The following is a 25,797-nucleotide window of genomic DNA, read 5'->3' on the forward strand; positions in this document are numbered from 1 at the left end:
AAGTAGTCAGTTTTGAGGAAATATTACACAGAGTACATGATTTGTCGGGTGAACTCCTCCCACAGTTTTCAAGTGAGGACCTTTTTACTTTACAGAGGGTTCATATGGGTATTGAAAATATGCATATGGCAGTGATTTTGATTTTCTTAAATTTTTGAGAAAATTACAGGTTGCTGAACTTTCTCAGTTTTGAGGAATTATTACATAGAGAGTACATGATTTGTCTGTTTTTCCTTCCACAGTTTTTAAGTGAGAACCATCTTATTTTTCAAAGTATCTGCATGGGTATGGAAGATGTGTAAGTGGCAAGGATTTTAATTTTCTTCAATTTTTGAGACACTTACAGGTTGTTGAACATTGTCCATTTTGAGGAAATAGATAAAGAACTCTTGGTTTATCTATCTGCCTCCTGTCACAGGTTTAAGCTAATACCCTTTAATCATACAATGCAAAGAAAGTTTGTCACAGCCTGGTGATGGTTGATACTACCTGAAGCAAAGTTCTGCAAATTATGGCCTCAGAAAAACACCCCGTGTACTAAGCATTTTTTCGGGCGTATTATGTATGCGTTTGCGGTACTCTTGTTGGGTATCATCTGAAAATCACCAGCTCTCTCTTCTAAATGTGAAGCAACAGGTAAAGGAGAAGTCGTTTCCTATTTTTTTAATACTCCGTTCACGGTAACCTTGGTAGGAGCACAAGTTGACCCTATGACCCTACAGTCAAGGAGCAAACGCTCACCACTCGGCCCCAATGACTGGTCAGATGCACTTCTTGAATTTATTTGCAGTGTATACAGTATGTTTTAGCTTACTGGTCAAAGGTTATGCCGAGTTACTGTCCCCTCAACTTCTGTGTATCAAACTTGTTTTACCTCGTCTGTCAATAGCCATTGTGAGCTAGCTATTTTTCCTGTCAATAGCCAGTGTGAGCTAGCTATTTTTCCTGTCAATAGCCAGTGTGAGCTAGCTATTTTTTCTGTCAATAGTCAGTGAGCTATTTTTTCCTGTCAATAGTCGGTGTCAGCTAGCTATTTTCCCTGTCAATAGCCAGTATGAGCTAGCTACAAATTACCTTCTCATCAAAGTCTCCCCACTAAGATACAAATTACCTTCTCATCAAAGTCTCCCCACTAAGATACAAATTACCTTCTCATCAAAGTCTCCCTACTAAGATACAAATTACCTTCTCATCAAAGTCTCCCCACTAAGATACAAATTACCTTCTCATCAAAGTCTCCCCACTAAGATACAAATTACCTTCTCATCAGTCTCCCCGCTAATTAAGATACAAATTACCTTCTCATCAAATTCTCCCCACTAATTAAGATACAAATTACCTTCTCATCAAAGTCATGTACTTGTTGCTTGGTTTTTATATGAGTATGTATTCTATTTCACTGTTGAATTTAAATATTTTCCTTATGATGAGAAAAATTGTTGTTCACAAAATTTGATGGTGGTTGTACGAGTTTTTGTAAACATTGCAGTAACTGAATCTGCTAAACTTTAGAGAACCTTCCACCAAAAGAGCAAAGATAATTGGTCAATGCTGAACATTATAAAGTGGGGAGCACATATCATAAAATAATGTATCAACTTGTCAAGATTCTTAGCTTTCATGTCGATACATATATTCCCATGATTAGATATATTAATATGGGAAAAAACCTTAAATGTTAGTCACATCAACAAATAACCACACATAAATAAGAAGGCTTGTAAAATTACAATATTTTATTACTTGTCTGAAAGAACAAATTCTTGTTTGATTTTCTCCGATACACTGAGTATTGTAAAAGCTCTCACTCGGCAACAAATAAACTCGCACCAGAACAGGATATCATGTAATTTACGATAACGGACACACAGGAATGATTCATTCATACATAGTGTTGCAATCATGGAAATATTCAAGATGCGCTCATCATATTCCAGTGAATATTATACATATTACATACGACATGTATATAAACGAAATGATTATTGACCATTTTAGAAATTTTCTCTGACAAATTGATTTTTTTTTTTTACATATTGCAGTTTTGTAAAAAAAAAAAATGAAGGATCTGTCAATGAAAAAAAAAATCCTGTAGTGAATATCACATTCTATATATATAATATCTACAAAATGTGGTACATATTGCAAGTAACAAATCTTTTATATATATGTGTATACACAAGTTCACAAATTTCAATACACATGTACAAGAAAATTCAGTCTATAAACAAGTGATTCTACATAAAGTATCTAAATCACAAAATGATGTTTTTTGGCACAATATTTGTCTTATAATCTTATGTTGGGGTGTTAACAGTATTTGTCTTGTAGTCCTATGTTGGGGTGTGTTAACAGTATTTGTCTTGTAGTCCTATGTTGGGGTGTGTTAATTCATGTAATAGTAATTTAGTGCTTATATACAGTAAAACTATATCCAACAATGTGATGCAATAATTTTCTTACAAAACAATTAAATGAAATAATTGAGCATGGTGAACAAATTTGCCTCTTCATGAATAAGGATATTTGCCTCTGACAATTTGGACTGTTATGGTTTTTGTTGAGACCTAAAGTGTTATACCAAGACTTTACAGAGCACACTTACACTTGAATTTGCATGTGAACAGACAACCAGATGCCAGGTAGAACTTTGTCAGAAAAGCTCACTAAGCTTTGGCTCAGGTGAGCTAAAAATATTTTACTGTTACTAAAAACAATTTTTATCATGTTTCTCTGCTTTGTTAAATTTCCTGTGAGACAGACATTAAAATGTAACATGTATGACTGCGAGTGTGTATGAATGTCTACACTGACATAATGTATTTTCTGTCATTAAAAGAAAAGGTGGGTATCATATACTGCACAATTGAATGGAAGAATATCAAAATTACACAGTGCTTTTATGTAATACTGGAAGAAATTTATAAAGTTTCACAAAAAGAATGTTTTGCAATACAAAAGTTGGTTGCATGTAGAGAAAATTTTGATTGTCTTGTTCAAAACTGAACATCAATCATCTAAAAAAAAAAAAAAACAACCTACAAGACCTCACATACACTATGATTAATATGCAAGCTATCATTCAACAAATAAATAGTTTATATAAATATATAATTATTTTAAATATCATTATATAATACTTCAGTTAATACAAGTTTGTATAAAAGTTATTCTGTGTAGGCAATGGATTTCAACAGGTCTCTCTGCTCAATCACTCTGGCTATACAACTTATTTTGACACGCATATGAACAAAGAGACTATCAAAATATACATGCACATGTGTGACTGATTATCTAAATGTCCACATGCACATTCATCTACAAAACAAAGAGCACAATATCACATAATAATGCACATATTTCATCTTTGAGGTCATTACTTTCTTATAACTATGATAAATAAGCACAACAGACTGTCACTCTGGCAGACCTAACTCTTAACAACAGACTGTCATTTTGACAAACCTAACTTTAAAGGGACTGATTCACGATTTTCCTCCAAATTTTGTTTTTCACTTTAAATGATGAAAATCTACAGTCTAATATGTTTAGAAGGTTTCACAAAAAATTAAGGTTATTTATCATGACAGAAGCTCATTATAGAGAGTTTATTATTTGCTTTGAAAACAAAGATTGAGGTGTGTTATTGTTTATGAAGTTTTCAAAATAAATAAATATTGATCCAAGTTTATTATATAAATCACATCTCAAGTATACTTTAGGTAAAATGTGTCATTTAAAAGTTAAACTTTGTGATTGTACAAAATAAAAGTGCTTTAAATTACAAAATTAATGTTTCACTGGTTTGTTTGTTTACATAAAAAGACTCGAGTCTTTGTTTACATTACACATATTTGAGGCTAAAATATTGCTCCTATCCTTGTATTCAGACGGTCCAAATTTTGGTTGTCAACATTAAATGAGTTATATTTTGAATTTTTAACATAAAAAATTAAAAAAATATTTCTTTCAAAAAATGTGAACCAGTCCCTTTAACATCAGAAATAAATAATCACTACTGGCACATACAACATTTCCATGGCAACAGCAAAACTTAATCCTTTTTTAAATATTCACCTATTTACATTCCCTTTATCTCCTAAACAAGTCTCTTCATGGTCATGTAAAGGTTTTTTTTATTACATGTATGTTACAACTTGGTAAAAAATAAAAATGCAGAGTATCTCACCGTTTTATTACAAGTCAATGCTGATATATAAAATGCCTCTGACATATAGAAAGAAATAGTTCTTGATCATCCCTGCTCAATTGGCTATTTTCGTATCACTGGACTCTCATGGAGGAAGCACAGCATATAAAAAAGTGAAGCACTTGCAAGCACAGTTTGTAAACTGTATAAGGACAAAAATATAACAAATAACTAAATGTGATATGATTTCCTGTTAAACTGATTAAGTGCAATGATATCTGAAGTGATTTCCGATGCCAAAATAAAGATGACACCTAAACTCAGAACAAATCAACAAACACAATTCAAAACAATGCTAAAGATGAGCAAAAAAATGCACCTCCTTCTTGTGTGTACAACCAACATTTCTTCCAAATTTGAAGAAATGAAATACATGCAAGATTTTTTTCACTTGTCTGAGCAGCTTAAAACTTCACATTTCTAGGAACAATTTCCTCATCTGTATGAAAAGTGATAGCTGCTGCCAGTTTTGATGGGCGGAGCCTCTGAAAAAACAATTCTTGAACTGACCAATCAAGGACGGATGTTGATCAGTGAAGGAACGCCTCCCCGTCCTCCATCTCTTTGCTCTTTTCAGGCTTGTCCTGCTTCTCTTTGGAACCTTTCCTCATGAAAATCCAGGGTGCACTGAGTCGACTACGATTTGATTTATTGCTCTGAGTTGATACGCTCTCCCGGGGACTCTGCATGCGTAAGGGAGTGTTCGGGGTTCCCGGGGACGAGCCCGAGCGACTAGTGTCCTGATCGGTGGAGATACTTGGGGTGACGAGTTTGAGCACTAAGTGATTACCACATTGTCTGACCAGAGTCACTACTTCCTCGTGTTTTGCCCACTTTGTGTCGGTGTCTCCCACAGCCACTACTAAGTCCCCGACCTTGAGCTTGCCGACCTAATAAATCATCAATTACAATAAATAGTACTGACTAATGATAACACAATCTCAAAGCATTTTCTGAAAATCAATTTCACTAAAGCCTGAATAGCTTTAAAATAAAAGAATGAATAGTTAGTACACAGAAAGCATGTAAAAATTTGTTACCTCGGCGACACTGCCTGGTTCCATTTCTGCGACCCGGACAGGGGCATCTCCACGGACACTGAATCCAAACCCTTGGTCTGGATTACGGTCCAGAGTTACCGTTCTTGGTGCAGACCATTCATTTTTTGCATTGAATATTGTAATAGGACCCTAAAAGTTGAGCATAAAGAACATGAAAATATTTGTGAACATTTACACCTTAAAAAGTCTAAACATTATTAACAGAGGAACTCTTATGTCATAAAGAGGATACCCTTCATCTTGGAAGTACATATACACATATCACAAAAATTCCAAAATAAGAGGTCCATGGATCACAATAATTACCCGAGTCATCTCAAGATAATATCATCAATACACTTAATAAGCTATAACACATCATTTAAAACTGTCATTCATAGAAAAATTGTAGGATGTGTAATAAAGTTGTGGTGTTAGAAATTTACAAGAGGCCCAGGGGCCTTATAGGTCACCTGAGTATCATGTAACAACCTTCCAATGTTTGAATTAGGTTTGTGTTTAAATATAAGAATTTTACTTTTGGATGGAAGAAACATTGAATAGCTATGTGGTCATGAAGTACATGTGTCATTTTTATGTTCAATCAATAATCCTTTTTAAAAAACCTAGGTCTGAGACATCATAAAGAAAAGGGTTATTTACTCCTTAGATAAAACCAATATAAGAAGATTTTCAAAGAATTTCTACATTGTCACTATATGACCAATAGAGCCCCACCCTAACACAAGAACCCCTGCCCCAGGGGCCATGAATTTCACAATTTTGGTAGAGGGCTCAACGCTCATTATAATTATGCCCACAGTTTGGCTTCTTGATGTCCAGGAGTAAAGAAGAAGATTTTTTAAAATTACACTCATTTTGATGGTTTTTGCCCCACCCCTCAGGCCCCAGGGGGGCAGGGACCACGAATTTCACAATTTTTGTTCCCCTCCACCCACAGATGCTATATGCCAAAATTGGTTGAAATTGGTTCAGGGGTTTCAGAGAAGAAGCTGAAAATGTTCAAATGTTAACGCATGACGCACGACGACGGACAAAAACAGATAGCAATAGGTCACCTGAATGATTCAGGTAACCTAAAAACTCAGCCTCATGTAGCAAAATCTTTCAATTTTTTTAGTGTAAAATCAATAAGAAAAAAGAATGAGCTCTTTGGGACTTGAACACACAATTTAAAAATTGCCAGATTAATGCCTTAATCCACTGATATCAGCAGACAGGTGATGAATTTTACAAGAAAATATTCTTTTTGTCACCAATGGTGTTCTTCATTTTGAAAAATTGTGACCACGTCTTATTCCCCCTCAAACAAGAGCTCCCGCAAGGCGGGGATATAACAAGAGCTCCCGCAAGGCGGGAATATAACAAGAACTTCCACAAGGCATGGATATAAGCTTTCACAAGGTGGGGCATATAACAAGAGCTCCCGCAAGGCGGGAATATAACAAGAACTTCCACAAGGCATGGATATAAGCTTTCACAAGGTGGGGCATATAACAAGAGCTCCCGCAAGACGGAGCATATCCCCTCATAAAATGTGATCTACCGTCTCTAGAGTGTCCAAGTTTTTTTCTAAGAAGTATTGTAGTGACCTTGACCTTTGACCCCAAAAAATCGATAAGCTTCTTCCTCTCTAGATAACAAAGCTATACATATATGTGATGTATCAAATCAATCAAACAGGAAATGTGGTCTGTAGCTCAGTGTTACACACACACAAACACACAAATGGTCCTGTCCCTCTCGCTATGAATTGCAAGGGGATAATCATACAAGAGGCCCATGGGCCACATCACTCACCTGAGTCACCTTGGCCCATATCTGAAGACTTTCCATATATATTTGCATGTAAAACCTTAGCCCCTATTGTGGCCCCAATCTACCCTTGGAGGCCATGATTTTTCAAACTTGAATCTGCACCATGTTAGAAAGCATTCATGTAAATGTCAACTTCTTTGGCCAAATGGTTCTTGAGAAGAAGATTTTAAAAGATTTTTCCTATATATTTCTATGTAAAACTTTGATTCCCTATTGTGGGGGCCACAACCTAAACCCGGGGGACATGATTTGAACAAACTTGAATCACCCTATTTTTGCATTTTTGTGATTATCTCCCCTTTGAAAGGGACATGGCCCTTCATATGAACAAACTTGAAAGCCCCTTCACCAAAGAATGCTTTTAGCCAAGTTTGGTTGAAATTGGCCCAGTGGTACTGGAGAAGAAGTCGAAAATGTAAAAAGTTTACAGACGGACGGACAGACGACAAGACAACAGGCGATCAGAAAAGCTCACTTGAGCTTTCAGCTCAGGTGAGCTAAAAAGTGTAAAACAATAAGGTATTTTAAAAATATCTCAGCCAATGAGAGGTCATATTAGCATTCTGAAATTCTTATGACTAAAGCTTGGTGATTTGAATATGCAGCATTTCTCGAGAAGAACTCCATGTTGCTTTAGTCAATCAAAATTTACAGTTATAAAGTCATGTGACAAGCATCCTTTATGGGAATGAAATTGGTTTATGTCAGACAGACGAACATGCATGAACAAATAATAATCAGAAAAATCTCATCCTATTGCGTGGGCGACACTGAAAAAGAATGTGCAAAACAGTGAAAGAGAAGGTGCATAACAGTGAAGAAGGTGCACAACAGTGAAAGAGAAGGTGTACAATAGTGAAAGAGAAGGTGCACAACAGTGAAAGAGAAGGTGCACAACAGTGAAAGAGAAGGTGCACAACAGCAAAAGAAAAGGTGCACAACAATGAAAGAGAACAGTGAAAGAGAAGGTGCATAACAGTGAAGAAGGTGCACAACAGTGAAAGAGAAGGTGCACAACAGTGAAAGAGAAGGTGCACAACAGCAAAAGAAAAGGTGCACAACAATGAAAGAGAACAGTGAAAGAGAAGGTGCATAACAGTGAAAGAGAAGGTGCAAAACAGTGAAAGAGAAGGTGCATAACAGTGAAAGAGAAGGTGTACAACAGTGAAAGAGAAGGTGCACAACAGTGAAAGAGAAGGTGCACAACACTAAAGGAGAAGGTACACAACAAATTAGTTTTAAAAGTTTTACCAATCTCTTGAAGACGTCCACCACACTGATGTTTCTGAACTCAGGGGCGATAGGAGTGACGTTGTGTGAAGTTTTGGGATTTATGTTGGGAAACATAATAATCTCTGTAAAATTGTCCTCTTCTTCTAAAGAAGAAAACTTTTCCAAGCACCTGTTTCAAACAAAAAAAAAAATCCAAGAAAATGGTATATGGCTTGACATCTGGTAGTCATGGTGAACATATCTAAAGCTACAAGTATATGTACTTTAATGCGAATCTTGAACACTTGAATCTCTGGATGAAATGTTTTACCTGTCATGAGCCTTTTTTAGAATTTCCAGAAAGGTATCAATTTTTCTCAGTTGTTTACAAAGGTCATGTAATTTAAGTGCCTCTTCGTGGCAGTTGAGTGCACCTTTTAGATGAGCCTTCCCTGTGAAGCAATGAATAGCCATTACAAATATCACATTCATGGACAGATTGAAATTATCATTTCTGTCAGGAAACAACTCTCCCATGGACAGTTTGAAATTAACATAATGTTTCTCCAAGAAAATACTTCCCAAGGCACATATTTTCCATAATCATTTTGGAATCACAATAAAAATATTGGAAATATGGAAATCTTGTAAATCGTTAAAAAAAAGAACTAACAACCCCACCCCCTGATCTCTGTCACAATCTATCATGTTCTGCATTAGTCATTCTGTGACACCCGTGAAACGTTCGTAAGACTAACCCAGAGTGATTTTCTCTTCCTTCGTCTGAGGCACGCTCAGTCTGTTATTCTCTGGGTCCACTTCTTTGGTGTCCTGTAAAGCTTCCATGAATTCTGACAGAGACTGGTCCTCATCCTTCTCTGAAAAACAGAACCTCAAAATCAAGCGATTGACAGTGTAATTTTTAACACATAAAAGTAGAGCATAGAGCAACTTTGAATGAAACTACGTGTCAATCAAACTTTTATAAAAAAGAATTTTGAGAAATTGATACCCACAACACTTAATGAAGCCACAGTTTAACCACAGATTCAAAGACCTAACGTTTGTGACACCCCATATGGCAGCAAAGGAATTATGGTGTCTTGTTACAAGGAATACACTTGTGAAATATGAAAGCCTAACCAATCAAAAGTTATGGCCTTCAAAAGTAAGTCAAACTTCAGGGTCTAGGTCACAAATTTGGTACCAAAAGAAAAGTTTTGTCACAAGGAATACACATGTGAAATTTTAACGACTGGGAATTCTGACAGAAATGAAAGTAGAAATGTATATACACTGTATACGAATTGCAACGCTTCACACGTATACTTTTCATGGGAGTGCTAATACACTTCATAAAATATACAGGCATGAAGCATTGCAGTTCAATAAAAAATGAAATTTACCCTGGTATTATTTCGTAACTGACTGTGTCATGAAATGTGCGACTTACCTGTGGAGTCTATGATGGCCATCGCCATGTGAGTGTGAGCCAGCGCCATATAGTACTCAGATTTCACCATCGCCATGGAGACCCAGGAATACGGGATGTATTCCTTGACTGGTTTGGCTGTCATCAGTAACTTAGTGTCCTCGTACATCTGAGACACCTGCCAGCAAAATACAGGTACAAGAGATGGTTAAAAAACAACAAAGGATAGGTAAAATACAGGTACAGTGTAGGTTAAAAAACAACACATGTTTGTGACACACCATGCTTCTGAGCACGGCAATTCCCGACTGTAACACATCTGACCTTTGACCTTTAAGTGTATCAGCCATGTATACAGTACCCATACTGAATTCTGGGAAACTGTGCCTGTTTAAGATTACAGATACCCACCACCAATGAATTCTGGGAAATTGTGACTGCATAATGACTGTTTTGATTACAACGAAACTATATTCGGATTATGAGTTTGGGTGGCTGAAAATATTTTTTTGTCATTAACCATAATGAGGACCATAATGGGGTGTATTTTCCCTCTTTTTAAATCAATTTCATCAAAATAAAAAAATTATTATCACACAAGTTCCAAATTGATCACTATGTAATGCTATATTACAATTAAAAAAAAGATGGGCTTTTGGGTGTTCGATTATGACACTACATATTTGCGCATCATGACTTTAAATTTGAATTTGGTTTTGCTGAATTCAAACACGGCTTACTGAGATTACAGATACTAACCACCACAGCCTCCTGAGCAGCCCTGACATTACCCACAAGTCCCTCACAGCTGTTGTTCAACACTTTACACTCAAACACACACTCCTGGGCCTGGCTCTGTAAACAGAACAGAAAGACTGATAATACACTGAATACACACAGGCAGTATAGATCATACTGCAACACAAAACAATGACTCGAGATTATTACCACTGATTCACAAAACAACATGTCTGCATTGGGTTTTCTGACTACAATACTGACCATCATGAGCTGAATCAGCATGGTCAGGGTATGGGGCTGCATGTCCATGCTGGGGGCATTAGTGAAGTGATTATGTAAGTAGCGAAAAGTCCCGGCCGCCTTCTGGAAGTTGCTGATGGCGTCCTGTACTCCAGCATGAGAGGTCCTGTCCTGAGGCGGAAAGATCACCATTACAATGCTATCAGACTTCATCATCTTCCTGATGACTTCATTTAATACTGATTATCTACTGATCGTTTACAATACCCAAGTCATTACTCTCTTATAACAAAGTTGGAGGGAGGATTCAATTAACATATCAATCATTCATTGTATTATTTATGTTCCTCTTCCCCTCGGAGCGGGGATGTTCCACTTTACATTGTCCCTTATGTCCACGATATTACATGAATCTTACATCAGCTTTATAAATAGTCCAATTTTACGTTTTACCTGTTTACATCCGATCTGAGTGTATAAAGCACCAATATTGAACAAAACACTGCCTTTTTCAAACCCCATTGTTTTCTGTGTGTTAGGTACACCAGTCAGGGAGTCGTACCTTAAACAGAAAACAAAAAACATATCTAGTGTATCAACATGCACACACAGTCTATAACTGCAATAACAGCGTAAACATGATATCTACTTATTGACACAATTTAGAATTGTTAGGTAAATTGACTTTGTGTCAGGTTTATTGACCTCTTTTACAATACTGAACAATGCGAGTTCTATTACGGAGACAGATGGTGCTTTATTTTATTGTAATACAGTCCTTGTTTTTGTTTTTGTTAAGTGACATCACGGGACACCACACAAAATTCAGTGTCAATGAATGCATTGTTTTATGTGCGTTTGGTCTCACAAGTGACAAAAACTGTGTACAATACCAGTCGTCACAAAAACTCACTAGCTCGACGGTGAGGCTATCGAACCTTAGATGGTGCTAGTAGAACTTGATTTGAACGTAGCTTGATGGGTTAGCACAGCCTTTCAAACAGAATGTGTATATATACACTTTGTTACATTTGTTGAACTTGTTCAAATGCGAGTTCCACTGACCCTACTGACCAGGGTCTTAAAAAATGTTTCTGGGGCTGCACTTGCAAAGAGCAAATTTCACCCATGCAGATGATAAAATAGTTTTACTTCTGATTTTATAACACAGACTAGTTTAATTCACTAACATGTAATGCTTTCATAAACACATGCAGTCTGCTTCAATTATCACAAACAGACCAGATTAATATACATAGACTGGTTCAATTAACACACACATACACTGGTTCAATTAACACACATATAGACTGGATCAATTAACACACATATAGACTGGTTCAATTAACACACATATAGACTGGATCAATTAACACACATATAGACTGACTTAAATTAACACATATATATAGACTGGTTTAATAAACACAGACTGGTTTAATTAAAACACAAACTGGTTTAATAGACAAAACAAGAGGCCCATGGGCCACATCGCTCACCTGAGTCACTTTGGCCCATATATAAAGATTTAACCCAAATATATATTTGTATGTAAAACGTTGATGACTATTGTGGCCCCACCCTACCCTCAGGTGAACTAAAAACTGGTTTAATAGACACACAGACTGACATAAACAGACCAGATTAATACACACAGACTGGTTCAATAAACACAGACTGGTTTAATACACACACGGACTGGTTTAATACACACAGAGACTGGTTCAATAAACACAGACTGGTTTAATACACACACAGACTGGTTCAATAAACACAGATTGGTTTAACAGACACATAGACCAGTTTAATGCACACAGACTGGTTTAATAGACACACAGACTGGTTCATACACAGACTGATATTTTCCCATTACTCATCCTCACCAGTGGAAGTGAGCACCGAGAACTTGGTCCGGGGGGAAGAACCTCCTTTCTATGAAGTGTAGCTGGTTGAAGTACTCTATCAGCAGATCCACCCCCGATTCATTTCTCTGGGGAGTCCTCATGTCCTGAAATTATAAGGGACACAAGAAGTTGTATATCACATAAATATAGACGTTATATATTTGTAGTAAATTAGTAATTTCTTATATATTTGTAGTAATATTGACATTATATATTTGTAGTAAATTACTAATTTATAGATGTTATATATTTGTAGTAAATTAGTAATTTCTTGATGAATAGTTTTGCATGTTTGTAACAGAGGTTATTTGACCTTACACATGTCAGTCTGTATTCAGTGGGTGTGTCCTTCTTACACATGTCAGTCTGTATTCAGTGGGTGTGTCATTCTTACACATATCAGTCTGTATTCAGTGGGTGTGTCCTTCTTACACATGTCAGTCTGTATTCAGTGGGTGTGTCCTTCTTACAGATGTCAGTCTGTATTCAGTGGGTGTGTCCTTCTTACACATGTCAGTCTGTATTCAGTGGGTGTGTCCTTCTTACCCATGTCAGTCTGTATTCAGTGGGTGTGTCATTCTTACACATGTCAGTCTGTATTCAGTGGGTGTGTCATTCTTACACATGTCAGTTTGTATTCAGTTAGTGTGTCATTCCTACCAGCAGGTGCACATCAAATCTTCAACTTCCCTAGGCTGCATAACCACTGTTACCAAACAAACTCACACTCACAACCAAACAAACTCACAACCAAACAAACTCACACTCACTACCAAACAAACTCACACTCACTACCAAACAAACTCACACTCACTACCAAACAAACTCACACTCACTACCAAACAAACTCACATCAAACTCACCTGTCTAAGGTCACATAACTCTCGGATTTCTTTTTCATACTGTGACCCATCCTCGCTGTAATGCTCTAGAATAAAGTCCTACAAACAAATGTGTAATCATCAATACTCTGCTCTCTGTTCATTTATGGAATGTTTAAAATTTGATAACTTTGTTCAATTATAAATTGAGTGAGAATGATATTAAGAACTAGAAGACTGACATGGTCAGCAAGGCCCCTGCTGAGGGTCATCAAAAGAAAAGTGACATCTGTATTGGATACAGTAAAATGTCTATAAAGTCTGGTATTTCTGTTAGAATCATAAATATTGAAAGATACACCCGAAATGAAAAATTGTGATTGGCAATCAGATGTCAGAAATTTAACCTCCTATACCGACCCTGATCTCGAGTTTGTTGACTAGGAATGACATGCCTTTTTGATTGAGAGTTTGTTGACTAGGAATGACATGCCCTTTTGATTGAGAGTTTGTTGACTAGGAATGACATGCCTTTTTGATTGAGAATTTGTTGACTAGGAATGACATGCCTTTTTGATTGAGAGTTTGTTGACTAGGAATGACAAGCCTTTTTGATTGAGAGTTTGTTGACTAGGAATGACAAGCCTTTTTGATTGAGAGTTTGTTGACTAGGAATGACAAGCCTTTTTGATTGAGAGTTTGTTGACTAGGAATGACAAGCCTTTTTGATTGAGAGTTTGTTGACTAGGAATGACATGCCTTTTTGATTGAGAGTTTGTTGACTAGGAATGACATGCCTTTTTGATTGAGAGTTTGTTGACTAGGAATGACAAGCCTTTTTGATTGAGAGTTTGTTGACTAGGAATGACAAGCCTTTTTGATTGAGAGTTTGTTGACTAGGAATGACAAGCCTTTTTGATTGAGAGTTTGTTGACTAGGAATGACAAGCCTTTTTGATTGAGAGTTTGTTGACTAGGAATGACATGCCTTTTTGATTGAGAGTTTGTTGACTAGGAATGACATGCCTTTTTGATTGAGAGTTTGTTGACTAGGAATGACATGCCTTTTTGATTGAGAATTTGTTGACTAGGAATGACAAGCCTTTTTGATTGAGAATTTGTTGACTAGGAATGACATGCCTTTTTGATTGAGAGTTTGTTGACTAGGAATGACATGCCTTTTTGATTGAGAGTTTGTTGACTAGGAATGACATGCCTTTTTGATTGAGAGTTTGTTGACTAGGAATGACATGCCTTTTTGATTGAGAGTTTGTTGACTAGGAATGACAAGCCTTTTTGATTGAGAGTTTGTTAACTAGGAATGACATGCCTTTTTGATTGAGAGTTTGTTGACTAGGAATGACATGCCTTTTTGATTGAGAGTTTGTTGACTAGGAATGACATGCCTTTTTGATTGAGAGTTTGTTGACTAGGAATGACATGCCTTTTTGATTGAGAGTTTGTTGACTAGGAATGACATGCCTTTTTTTCATTGAATGAATTCAATACATGTCACACGAAACATTTTTAAAAAACATTTAACAAAAATGCTCAACAATTTTTTTTTAGAAGATCGGTATATAAATCTACAGCATTTGTCTACATGGGTAGGGCAGTTTCCCTTATTCCTAGCAGAGACATACCATGTGTGCACTACAAAATTCCATATGAAATATCAAAATCATTCCGTAAAACATAGCGGATTTTTCGTCAACGAGGATGCCATTTTGGAATTTTCACTGACAAAAGTTCAGTAACATTAATGAATAGGGCACACTCATTTGAAATCTATTTTATGACTTTGTTTATAAGATGGAACAGTTCAGCAAGGTGTAAATACAGTAATATGTGCAAAGAATACATAATTCAATGCATAAATTACCTTTGAACATACCTCCAATTTGCAACCAGATGTCAAAAATTTAACTTCATACACCGAACCTAATCTTGAGTTTGTTGACTAGGATTGATTGATTGAATATTGTTTAACATCCCACTCGAGAATTTTTCCCTACATGGAGATGTCACCACTGCCGGTGAAGGGCTGCAAAAATAGACCTATGCTTGGTGCTTACGGCCTTTGAGCAGGGAGGGGTATTTATTATGCCACACCTGCTTTTTGCAGTCTCATTCAAAGGACTGCCCAATTTATTTTAATCCGGATCCCCACAGGATTGTTGACTAGGAATGACATGCATTGTTTCAATACATGTCACACAAAACATATAACATTCAAATAGAAAAAAAAATATAGACTAGATGTTGTAGGGTAATAATTATTTATCATATAAATTATTTACATCAATATCATTATGACAGCTACTTCTAAAATTTAAACTGAATTATCTCCCTTTGACAATGATCAATAAATACAAAATCACAACAAAGATGTTGACATACATACGTACAGACATACAGACAACATACAGACAACGTACAGACAACATACAGACAACGTACAGACAACATACAGACATACATACAGACAAGGTAATGTGACCCCAGAATTCATAGGTGTCTTCCTCTTATTGTAGAGTATTTCTGTGATCAGTTTGAAAAGTGTACGGTAGAAACTATTTGAGTTATCGCATCACAACAAATCATGTTGACAGACAGACAGACAATGTGATTACTATAGGGCTCTCGCATTTTGTATGGGGCCCTAATAAAGGCAATTATTATATCCATAGCATGCAATACCTATGTGAATAAACTTATCTTTAATGTCAGCGATACAGATTATTCACAATACTTTGTTTTTATCATTCGATTTTTTTTTCATTATACACAATATATTTATGCCTATCATTACTGACTTCAAACATTAATGCAGTATGCAATGTGGATGAAATGTCAGGAGCTTGTATAAAACGGACAATGTGTACTGACCTTAATGGGTACAGCTAAGTCGCACTCCGTCGTCTCCTTCAGACCCAGGGGAATCATGGGAACACTATGTGTGCAGCTACAAATAAGGAAGTCATCAAGTTATTTTATATTAACTCTATCTATCTATCTATCTATCTATCTAAATATCTCTCCATCTATCTATCTAAATATATGTGCACTAAATTGACCAATGACACAAATGATTAAATTGTAAATGTAATCATTTGTGTCATTGGTTATTTTAGAACTTTATATTTTGTATTTGACCTTGAATCCACATAATGAATCCGACACTTTTAGGTATTGGGTGTTGTTGGAATCCAGTGCTCTCTCTCTCTTTCTCTTTCTCTCTCTCTCTCTCTCTCACACACACATACACACATTTTTTCCTCCTTCTAAAAATCACAACTATCTGTGATTACTTCGTTTACAAATATCTAAAGTTGTTAGTCATATCAAATCAATTGCATATTACATCACCGGCAATTCTGAGGCACTTGACAAATGCCACAGATATTTTGCTCCTTTAAAACTTTATCAAACTATGAAATAACGACACCTCCCTCATTCACACCCTACAGGTGAATGCAAAATGACTGTAGTATATACTAACAACCGTCATGCTTCATCGGGCAAATTTACACCTATTTTATGATTAGGACAGCAATAATTCTTACAGGAAATAGAATAATCATTATGATATCACACTCAATTCATTAAAACGGCTAGACATCAAGTATTCTTTCAGACAAAAGTCATTCTAACCAGTACACAAATAAATTTTTATTTTTGAAAAATAGGTCATGTACACTGACATAAAAAATCCTATCAGTGTGACCATTAATTATAACACTGTCCTAGGACGATCCTCAACTTAATATACACTGAACTATTTATTCCCCCGAGGTTAAATTACTTCTTCATGAGAAATACAATGTATGTTAAGTGAATCCCTTTTAAATCGCCGATTTTGAAGATATTCAGAGCTGAGCAATCAACATATCTATAGCTTCGCTTTGGTTCTTAAAATCCTGTTAACTTATACATAATTTGTCAAGGCATTTATTACATTTTCCACCATAAAAGTCTTCCATTTCACCTGTTGGCATAATTTCAAACATTTTTTTCCCAGCTGAATGTATTTTGTTTGATGGTAGTACACAAAAGTTTTTACAGTAAAAAATTGTTTCTAATATACACTGTATATAATTATGTATGTAACTAAAATTCCTTCTTATAATTATATTCATATAAAAATTGGAGAGTACATACATTTATCTAACGGAAAATCACACATATTTAAGGGTCATTTAATATTCAAATTACCTAGCAATTTCATAAGTTTAAAAAAAACTATTTTTTAATTAATTAAACTTTCATAAACCCTTATCATGGCTAATGTATGCATTAGCTATGTGTATCCTGCTACTGCGAAAGCGTTAGATTTCATGAGAGCCTCAATTTTTTTTATTTGGTGTGTATATACCCCTATTTCACAAATTTCAAACCACAGCGAAATACACAATTGATAGATGTTTCAATGTACATGCGAGAAATCATATCAAAGAAATTACTTCCCAACAAAAATGAAAAATCTCGACAACCCAAGAAAATCGCGTTTTAGTGATGACCAAATTTATATAATATCTTATATAATTTATACAGTGAAATTTCATATAATGATATGATTTATACAGAGAAATTTCATATGATTTGATTTATACAGAGAAATACACAACACAAACAGATGTTTTAATGTACAGAAATCATATTTAAGAAATTACACCCCAACAAAAAAGAAAACTCTAAACAACCCAGGAAAATTGTATTTTAGTGATGACCAATTTTTTGACATATAGATCTATTCATCAGATTTAACAGAAATTAACTTAGCTAACATGCTGTTCAAATGAAACTGAACTTCTTTCTTCACGATAATCAATGGTCATTTCTGACAAATGACCGATGACAGAGATGACTTACAGCTATAATAATCAACTTTATGTGAAATGTATTAATTCCATGATAATTCCTGCCAATTTACGACCAGAACTGAGAAAGAAATAACGCTGCATTATACTGTGTGTCAACATGTGAAGCCGATGACACAGTGATGAATTGCCACCATCTAATCCACAATGAGACGGACACCAGGCCTCTACTCATCAACAGGTTAAGTGACCCTGGAAAAGTTCACACCATGAAATTATCTGTCTACCGATGGTCAACATAAAATCACGAACTTCTGAGCCCAACCCCCTTCAATGACACAGGTCTATGAAGAGTTGCGGATCAGCGGTCACAGGTCTATGAAGAGTTGCGGATCAGCGGTCACAGGTCTATGAAGAGTTGCGGATCAGCGGTCACAGGTCTATGAAGAGTTGCGGATCAGCGGTCACAGGTCTATGAAGAGTTGCGGATCAGCGGTCTTGTACTACATTGTTGGTGGTTCAACTCATGCAAGCATGATCACAGACACGTCTCTCTGCACTGGTTCATTCTGAATGGACTATGGGGCCCAAATAATAATAGGAGTTTACTTAAAGATTCTCTTTGAAAGATTCCATAATGCAGACACAAAGTTTTAATAAACTGTCACAAAATGGACAATCTACAGATGCACACAAATCAAATTGAAATTAATTAATTGGGATTTTTTAAATTAAAAATACTCCCGCTGGACTCGAACCTGCGATCTACAGATCAGCAGCCAACTGCAAAAATATAAAAAAGACCCTATCTTTTGGACTAATTAGAGAGTTGAAATGCATTAAAAGACAGCAAGTAAAGTTATAGTGTGTTGATCTTGCAGTAATCCACATACAGAAGTTCCTATCTCTAGTCATCTTGTGTATCTCAACTGGATGTCCTCTACATCTTGAAGAGTATTTACTGGGTCCTGTAGACAACAGCTGAGCTGTAAATCGTATAATTTATGCCCTGTGTATGATTTCTGGGACAGGGCCAAACGAATACCTTGCTGTTGCGTTTTGATCTCTAGGGGTTCGACACCAGAAAATGTCACAGTTATGTCGACATACCTCATCATCTTCCACTAAGCATGTAAATAAACAACTATAAAAATGACTAAAATGTAAGCTGGGTCATACATTTATTAACTTCATGTGCCAAATACATGATAAATACATTTCCATCACAATATCTGAGGCATGTGTCAAAAGAAGTGCATAGTTGCATATCTCTGAAAATTGTTATGCTGTACTACTTAATCAAATTATCACACGTATTTATAAACATGCTCCCTGTGAATCCAGTCAACTTGAGTTATTAAAAAGCCTTCAGAGACTGCACGTACATCTCCCAAGAGGGGCCGGTTATTGAAAAATCAACCAACAATGTATTGCATGCCAACACAGTGTGGAGATCTGTAAGTGTTTATACACAGAAAGACTTCATAAATCACAGAACTTGACAAACTTAAGGTTTTTATTTTCATTGAAGTTTTAAATCTCCAGAATTCAAACTAAGTGTATTGCAGGTTTTAAAGTTAAAATATTGCCCCACAAAGCTTTATCTATTCACACTTTTTATCTCTTAAAAAAATAATCAAATACAAAATGTTTATCTGATAACAAAAAATATGGATCAAACATGAGAAAAAGAATTGGCAAATGAAATGATACAAGTAAATACACAGCATTAGAGCTGACTACTTTATTCATAAATCTCTCCAGAACAGGGTGAAGCCCTTCCTTGTGGTAGATCTTGACATATGTTGGACTGTGCGACAGAGAGAGAAAACTTGATTATTTTGATGCAATGTTGTGCTGTGTAACTGAGAGGGGAAGCTAGATTATTTTGCTGCAATGAATGAGAGGGGAGGAGAATTTAATGACACCTGTCCGAGAGTTTGGTAGGTGAACTTTTCCCCTGCTGTTTCTTGCTGATAATGAGATGCTATGTGATAACATTTTTCAAGAAATACCTCTGACACCTACTTACTCAGACCACATTCATTGTGGTGTCTGGTGTATCACCACAAAAAAAGTAAATCTAGAATATATTGTCATACCATCTCCTCACACAATGAACAACACAACCCGATCACCTCCTCACACAATGAACAACACAACCACACCATCTCCTAACACAATGTACAACACAACCCGATCACCTCCTCACACAATGTACAACACAACCCGATCACCTCCTCACACAATGTGCAACACAACCACATCACCTCCTAACACAATGAACAACACAACCACATCACCTCCTAACACAATGAACAACACAACCACATCACCTCCTAACACAATGTGCAACAACACCACATCACCTCCTAACACAATGTGCAACACAACCACATCACCTCCTAACACAATGTGCAACAACACCACATCACCTCCTAACACAATGTACAACACAACCACACCATCTCCTAACACAATACAAACAGTCATCAATCTCATAACTCCTATAAAGAATACAAAATTAAGAGAAGAGCAGACACAGACCCCTGGACATAACAGACGTGGTATCAGATATTTAGGAAGAGTAAGCATCCCCTGTTGACTGGTCACAATGGCATCCGCTGTGATCCCTTTATCTTGATTAGGTATACAGAGCAATCCGTAGTCAAAATTAGTATGTAAAGAATGGCTTAACAATCGGTATGAAACACGTCAGAGAGCATTTCACCCAGTGGTAACTTGTTTTTGCAAATTAGATCATCATAACAGCAAAAGAATTTGTGAAATGCTGACTCTAAAATAGACTGTTGAAACCCCTGTAATATCAACTTATTTGTCAGTAGTCTGCCTCAATTTAAAAATTTATCATACACAGATCATGCTCTCACTTACTGAAATGCTCGCACACTCAAACACTAATGCTTATTATAATGCTGGCACACTCAAACACTAATGCTTAGTGTAATGCCGGCACACTTAAATACTAATGCTTGCTTCTAATGCTGGCACACGTAAACACTAATGCTTTCTTGTAATGCTGGCACACTCAAACACTAACGCTTTTTGTAATGCTGGCACACTTATATACTAATGCTTGCTTCTAATGCTGGCACACGTAAACACTCATGCTTAATGTAATGCTGATACACCCAAACACTAATGTTTTCTTGTAATGCTGGTACACTCAAACACTAATGCTTATTGTAATGCTAACACACTCAAACACTAATGCTTACTTCTAATTTAGGCACACTTAAACACTAATGCTTTTTGTAATGCTGCCACACTTAAACACTAATGCTTACTTCTAATGCTGCCACACGTAAACACTAATGTTTTATGTAATGCTAACACACGTAAATACTAATGCTTAATGTAATGCAGGCACACTTAAACACTAATGCTTATTGTAATGCAGGCACACTTAAATACTAATGCTTACTTCTAGTGCAGGCACACGTAAACACTAATGCTTTTTGTAATGCTGCCACACTTAAACACTAATGCTTACTTCTAATGCTGCCACACGTAAACACTAATGTTTTATGTAATGCTAACACACGTAAACACTAATGCTTTTTGTAATGCTGCCACACTTAAACACTAATGCTTACTTCTAATTCTGGCACACATAAACACTAATGCTGTTTGTAATGCTGCCACACTTAAACACTAATGCTTTCTTGTAATGCTGGCACACTCAAACACTAATGCTTATTGTAATGCTAACACACGTAAACACTAATGCTTATTGTAATGCTGGCACATGTAAACACTAATGATTTTTGTAATGCTGGCACACTTAAAGACTAAACACTTACTTGTCATGCTGATATACTAGAACTTCACTATTCAGATCTGACAGTTCTTCCTTTAAGAGCTGAATGTTGGAGTTGAAGAATGAGAGCTCTACTGCAACCAGTTCCTTCAATCTCTTGTTGCCCGTTGCTCTGGAATGGTATAAAATCACTGTGTTTATAAGTTACACCAAATTAAAGTTGCTTAAAGACATTGGATGCTCGAAATTCAATGTTATAGACATTTGTAAACTTGTTTTGCATAGGTTTTGTTATTGCTAAAATTTGTATCTCCGAGGAATTTTCTCCTTGTTCTGTAGTCTATCAAAGCCTGATATTGATATTTCTATTGAAATTCAATAACATAATGAATTCTAAAAACTCAACAACAAAAAACTTTCCCGATGAATTTTCATGACCTTAATAAATGTACATTTCAAATACATGCATTTATCAATGATTTACATTTTGAAAAAATCTTATAATACAGATCATTTATCTCTCAATGTTTTGTGTATCCCTGACCTTGAATCAATTACACTGACCTTGAATCAATCACACTGACCTTAAATCAATTACACTGACCTTGAATCATTCACACTGACCTTGAATCAATCAAACTGACCTTGAATCAATTACAACTGACCTTGAATCAATTACACTGACCTTGACTCAATTACAATGACCTTGAATCAATTACACTGGCCTTGAATCAATTACAATGACCTTGAATCTAAAACACTTGTCTACATGATGGTCTCTATTTGATTACCATGCATGCAAAACCTTGTAGTTTTTAATTCTGACTTCCATGATAATGGGTATAAATTTTGCATTTCTTGTTTTGCATTTTAAATTACCTTAGCATTCTTTTTCTATTAGAGAGAATGCCAAGATGCATTTTGCAAATGCACCGACTCTGGACTACCTGTTTCCGCATACATTAATATTCCCACTACACAAATTCAATCATGCAAATTGCTTTCTTCTAGATCACTGTGTGCCAGGACGTGGACGGGCCACACTTCGAATTTTAATGTTAAAAATGCCATATATGGATACCTTCCAACAATTTCTAGGTTTCTTTTTCATCGATCTGACAATTGAGCAATCCCAGTATTTATGTGTAAAGCATTCTATCAAATCTGACAGAATCCTATATCACGGACCTGCTGAGACACTTCAGTGCATTCTGACCAACAGTACTTATCATTTGTCAAGTTACTTCACTGTAAAAACATGATTATAAAAGCCAGGAGAGTCTTCTCAAGTATAACAAATATTTAAACAACCCATGAAGAGGATGCTTTTCTTTTACAAACATCAGTTCTCTACAAATGTAGGGTCTCAATTTCAAAACATCTCAAGTTTCTTTATCGATTTTCTCAAAGACATACATACAATGATACTTCCTCCATGAGAACACTGCTCCCTGCTTTATAATACATGTATAATGACATAGCAATCTGTAATCACAGTACAATTACATAGCAATCTGTAATCACAGTAGAATTACATAGCAATCTGTAATCACAGTAGAATTACATAGCAATCTGTAATCACAGTACAATTACATAGCAATCTGTAATCAGAGTACAATTACATAGCAATCTGTAATCAGAGTACAATTACATAGCAATCTGTAATCAGAGTACAATTACATAGCAATCTGTAATCACAGTACAATTACATAGCAATCTGTAATCAGAGTACAATTACATAACAATCTGTAATCAGAGTACAATTACATAGCAATCTGTAATCAGAGTACAATTACATAGCAATTTGTAATCAGAGTGCAGCAAATGTTGGAAAATTTAATGCATATTTAAGTAAACGTTTAGATACCTAAATAAATTTTCAGCTCCATTTCGCATTCGTAGTTCTCTGTTTATTTGATCGTTGACCTTGGACCTGCGGGTCTGAAGCTTGCCCCTAGCTGTGGATATGAGTGGTTCAGAACCCTGCAAAATCATAAACAATGTGTACCCAATAATTACGCTGACATTAACCGAAACAACCTCTTGTGTATCAAATCTAAGAATAATGGATTGAAGATTTGAAATCTCTGTTTGTACAAGGAGATCTGGCTGTGAAATGTATCCAGATTACCGCCCAAAGAAACCTTGTTTTTTAATCTAACTAAACTCTTGAAAGATTGTAGCAATTAACATATCTTCAAACTGACAGAGATGCGTTAGTGCCAGGCATATTGAAATTATTTCTTTAATTCTATCGAGCTGGTGCTGATGTATTCTGACTCTTTGGCTTTAGAAGAAAAACTAGTTGTTTACATTTATGTTGCCAAATTACAGTTCACAGGGAAAAAAAAAATCTAAATTGCAAAACCAGGCCACAGAAAAGAAAACAAGCATGAATGTGGAGTCATAGATAATAGTCTGTTTAATTACTGATCCACTGGTACCTTGTGATTTGACTGTAATAAAACATCCCACACTGTGGTCAATAGATGGACGGAATTAATGGTGATTTTATCAAATGGCCATTTACATGTAAAATATTGTCCATCATATCAGCACTATTTTTAACTGCATGAGAGGGGTCAATAAAGAGTGATCTTTCAAATGAACTTAAAAATTCATAAAATACGGGTACAATATTATCATGAAACACTTACAACTGCATGCTTGTCTGTGATTTGGTCCATTTTTAAATTGATAAAATTATGCTGTTATATTAATTGAGTGTAACTATATAAAGACAATATGTGGCATCTTCTAAGATATTTGTCTCAATCAAAACCAAACGGAATTATCGAGTTAAGTTTTTAGCCCTATCTCTATAACCATTCACACAAAAGGTGAGTGAATATTTAACCCGTCAAGCTGGATAATCATTATCACTAGTGACACATTCCTGGGAGGAATTAGTCCAAGTTCTTTGGGGGTATTTAAGCCATTATATGTGAATATATCTCATTATCTGTCTGACAAATACGGCTTCCTGACTTTGAAACAAAATACAGGAGCATTTAGACTATACTAACAAACAACGCCATAATCAAAGCACACAACTGAGAGGGAATAGGATTTTAGAGAAAGACGTGCCTTTGTATGATAAAAATTTAAAAAGTACATGGTCCGTGGAGGTGGGGAGAGGGGATTTATTCACAGGATTTCGTCCACAATGTCTTCCTAATGACATTGTATACCAAGATCAGTTACAATGAAGAACTTTATGAACATTAAAAGTCACCTAGTGCTTTCTTTTTGTCCCCATTGAAATGATTCTGAAAATGCTACACCAGGAAGTTTTTTGCTGTTTAATACAGGGATTTTTCTTCACTGGAATTCCCAGCACTTACAAACACTTTAATTCTACCCGTGGTGGTTTGAAAGACTTTAAATAGGCTTCCGTAAATAAAAACTTTCAAAGCTATGAATTCTTATTAATGTCACTATAACAGACATTACTTTTCAGAAAATCTACATGACATTTATCAATAGAATCTTTAAAATTCCAGTAATTTGAAGTTCTATTTATCTTCACATTCAATCTAGTAATTTCGAAATATGAAACTTTTGAAAAGAAACTGGATAATAAGTAGCATTCAATTCCTCAACAACAAAAAATTAATATAAAAGCAAAAAACCTCTACCTTTCCATTCATGTCTACGGTCCATACACTAAAACCTGTATGAAGAAATTCTCTAGATTTTCAGGTATCTAACAAGGTTTTACGGATTCCGTGTCAGCTGTTTGTATCCATGTAAAACAA

General features: G+C 35.7%; 1 protein-coding gene across 2 annotated transcripts in view; it reads right to left on the reverse strand.

The window, feature by feature from the left end:
- Window positions 1-1,709: 1,709 nt before the first annotated feature.
- The window catches only part of LOC125661044 (rhophilin-1-like), a 28,011-nt gene continuing 3,923 nt past the window's right edge, over window positions 1,710-25,797 (reverse strand). The window contains exons 2-15 of one of the 2 annotated variants that reach the window (XM_048892917.2): window positions 23,907-24,022; window positions 22,083-22,211; window positions 16,328-16,403; window positions 13,482-13,559; window positions 12,598-12,722; window positions 11,168-11,276; window positions 10,736-10,885; window positions 10,493-10,588; window positions 9,755-9,911; window positions 9,060-9,179; window positions 8,633-8,753; window positions 8,341-8,491; window positions 5,251-5,400; window positions 1,710-5,100 (exon numbers count right to left, since the gene is read on the reverse strand). In XM_048892917.2, the coding sequence (XP_048748874.2) occupies window positions 4,741-5,100; window positions 5,251-5,400; window positions 8,341-8,491; window positions 8,633-8,753; window positions 9,060-9,179; window positions 9,755-9,911; window positions 10,493-10,588; window positions 10,736-10,885; window positions 11,168-11,276; window positions 12,598-12,722; window positions 13,482-13,559; window positions 16,328-16,403; window positions 22,083-22,211; window positions 23,907-24,022 (1,938 nt within the window). In that variant the 3' untranslated portion in view covers window positions 1,710-4,740. The remainder of the gene's footprint in view (window positions 5,101-5,250; window positions 5,401-8,340; window positions 8,492-8,632; window positions 8,754-9,059; window positions 9,180-9,754; window positions 9,912-10,492; window positions 10,589-10,735; window positions 10,886-11,167; window positions 11,277-12,597; window positions 12,723-13,481; window positions 13,560-16,327; window positions 16,404-22,082; window positions 22,212-23,906; window positions 24,023-25,797) is intronic. The other variant, XM_056152755.1, reaches the window with a different exon arrangement.

Source organism: Ostrea edulis, chromosome 1, assembly GCF_947568905.1.
Source record: "Ostrea edulis chromosome 1, xbOstEdul1.1, whole genome shotgun sequence".
In the NCBI taxonomy this organism is placed as follows: Eukaryota; Metazoa; Mollusca; class Bivalvia; order Ostreida; family Ostreidae; genus Ostrea; species Ostrea edulis.